The sequence below is a fragment of the Anomaloglossus baeobatrachus genome, chromosome 10, assembly GCF_048569485.1.
Source record: "Anomaloglossus baeobatrachus isolate aAnoBae1 chromosome 10, aAnoBae1.hap1, whole genome shotgun sequence".
Taxonomy (NCBI): Eukaryota; Metazoa; Chordata; class Amphibia; order Anura; family Aromobatidae; genus Anomaloglossus; species Anomaloglossus baeobatrachus.
In genome coordinates, this window is record NC_134362.1 from 196,523,561 (window position 1) to 196,525,744 (window position 2,184).

At 53.3% G+C, this 2,184-nt stretch overlaps 1 protein-coding gene across 1 annotated transcript; it reads left to right on the forward strand.

The window, feature by feature from the left end:
- The first annotated feature begins 441 nt into the window (after positions 1–441).
- Positions 442–1,888, forward strand: CEBPA (CCAAT enhancer binding protein alpha). The gene has a single exon (XM_075326101.1). The coding sequence runs from the start codon at positions 534–536 to the stop codon at positions 1,413–1,415; it is 882 nt and encodes a 293-aa protein (XP_075182216.1). The 5' UTR covers positions 442–533; the 3' UTR covers positions 1,416–1,888.
- The last annotated feature ends 296 nt before the right edge of the window (positions 1,889–2,184 follow it).

Sequence of the window (2,184 nt, forward strand, 5' to 3'; positions counted from 1 at the left end):
ATAGATAGATAGATAGATAAATATAGGGATAGATATGAGAAATAGATAGATGAAAATAAGACCTCCTTCACCGTCTACATTCTGAGGTGGTCGCACACGGTGCTGTTTGGCTATGGTGCCCCCCACCTTTGGTTCTGGAGCCCCCCACTTATTCTGCGCATCTCTTCGCCGCAATCTTCATATTTTTAGGACAAGGTTGCTGCTTCTGGCGCGTATCTATGATCATCTGCAGCGCTGCTGGAGCAAAGTCCAGGCATACTGGTGCGAGCCGCACATGCAACTGGTGTGGACTGGCACGGGGGGGGGGGGGGAGGAACTCTTCAGAAAAAGCCTCCGAGGCTGTGGTGAGCGCTGTGGTCCAGCAGGTGTCGCTGCGGCGCCCTCTCCGCATCCCGCATATATAGCGCGCGGTGCGCCCGGTGCAGGCAGTCATTAGCAGCAGCAGGAGAGGGCGCAGGGTGCGACAGAGGCTGCCCGAGCTCACCCTGGATTCCCGGAGCTCGTCACCATGCTTGGCTGGCTATAGGAGCTCCATGGAGCTAGCCAACTTCTACGAGGTCGAATCCCGGCCATCCATGAGTGCCCAGCCCCATCCTCACCACGGTGCATACCCCTACCGGGAGCCCCCAGCCGCCGGGGAGCTGCCCGAGCTGTGCGAGAACGAGAACTCCATAGACATCAGCGCCTACATTGACCCTGCAGCCTTCAACGACGAGTTCCTGGCTGACCTCTTCCACAGCAGCAAGCAGGACAGAAGCAAGGGGGTGATTGACTATCAGCAGGGACTTGGAGCTGGACACCCCCAAATGTATGGCTGCATGGCCAACTATATGGACAACAAGCTGGACTCTGCTGGCTTAAGACCTCTGGTCATCAAACAGGAGCCAAGGGAAGAGGAGGAGGCCAACAGGGCATCCCTGGCAGCGCTGTACCCTCACCATGCCCCTCAGCACCCATCCCACCTACAGTACCAGGCGGCCCACTGTGCGCAGACCACCATGCACCTGCAGCCTGGTCACCCTACTCCGCCACCCACCCCTGTGCCCAGTCCGCACCACCACCCCCATCACCACCACCACCATCTGCAGTCTTCTTCAGCCAAGGGGATGTCTTCAGCGTCTTCCACATCTTCATCTTCTTCAGAGACCAGAGGCAAGTCCAAAAAGTGGGTGGACAAGAACAGTAATGAGTACAGGGTGAGGAGGGAGAGGAATAACATTGCGGTGAGGAAGAGCAGGGACAAGGCAAAGATGCGCAATGTGGAGACCCAGCAGAAGGTCATTGAGCTGTCCACTGAGAATGACAAGCTGAGGAAGAGGGTGGAACAGCTGAGCAGAGAGCTGGAGACCCTCAGGGGCATCTTCAGACAACTCCCAGAGAGCTCTCTGGCCAAAGTCATGGGCAACTGTGCGTAACCTCCGAGACCCTCCAAAAACAGACTTGTCCCACTTCTTCCATCCAAGATGGACCTTAAACCGAGGGTGACAGAGACACTCTTGAACTTGGATCCCACCCTTGTCCTCCTTTTTATACCTGACACACCTGGATTCCAACTTCTCAGACTTTTCAAGTTATAGGATGTGATGTGGTGCTAGCACAATCTAGAGCCCTTTAAATTTTCCATTTTCAGCATAGATTTCTATTTTTTGTCCATATTTTTGTACTATTTTTATGAGCTTCTGTATCATATATGCTGTGGATGTGGCCAAATGTTTATATACTGGGGTGACATTTTCTATATTATATGGCTGTGTGCTTGGGCGCCTTTGGGCCCTTAGATGCCACCAAGACCTGGGCCAAGACTGGGTTTGAATGTATGAACAGGGTCTAGATGCCACCAAGATCTGGGCCAAGACTGGGTTTGAATGTATGAACAGGGTCTAGATGCCACCAAGACCTGGGCCAAGACTGGGCTTGAATGCATGAACAGGGTCTAGATGCCACCAAGACCTGGCCCAAGACTGGGTTTGAATGTATGAACAGGGTCTAGATACCACCAAGACCTGGGCCAAGACTGGGCTTGAATGTATGAACAGGGTCTAGATGCCACCAAGACTGGGCTTGAATGTATGAACCGGGTCTAGATGCCACAAAAACCTGGGCCAAGACTGGGTTTGAATGTATGAACAGGGTCTAGATGCCACCAAGACTGGGTTTGAATGTATGAACAGGGTCTAGATGCCA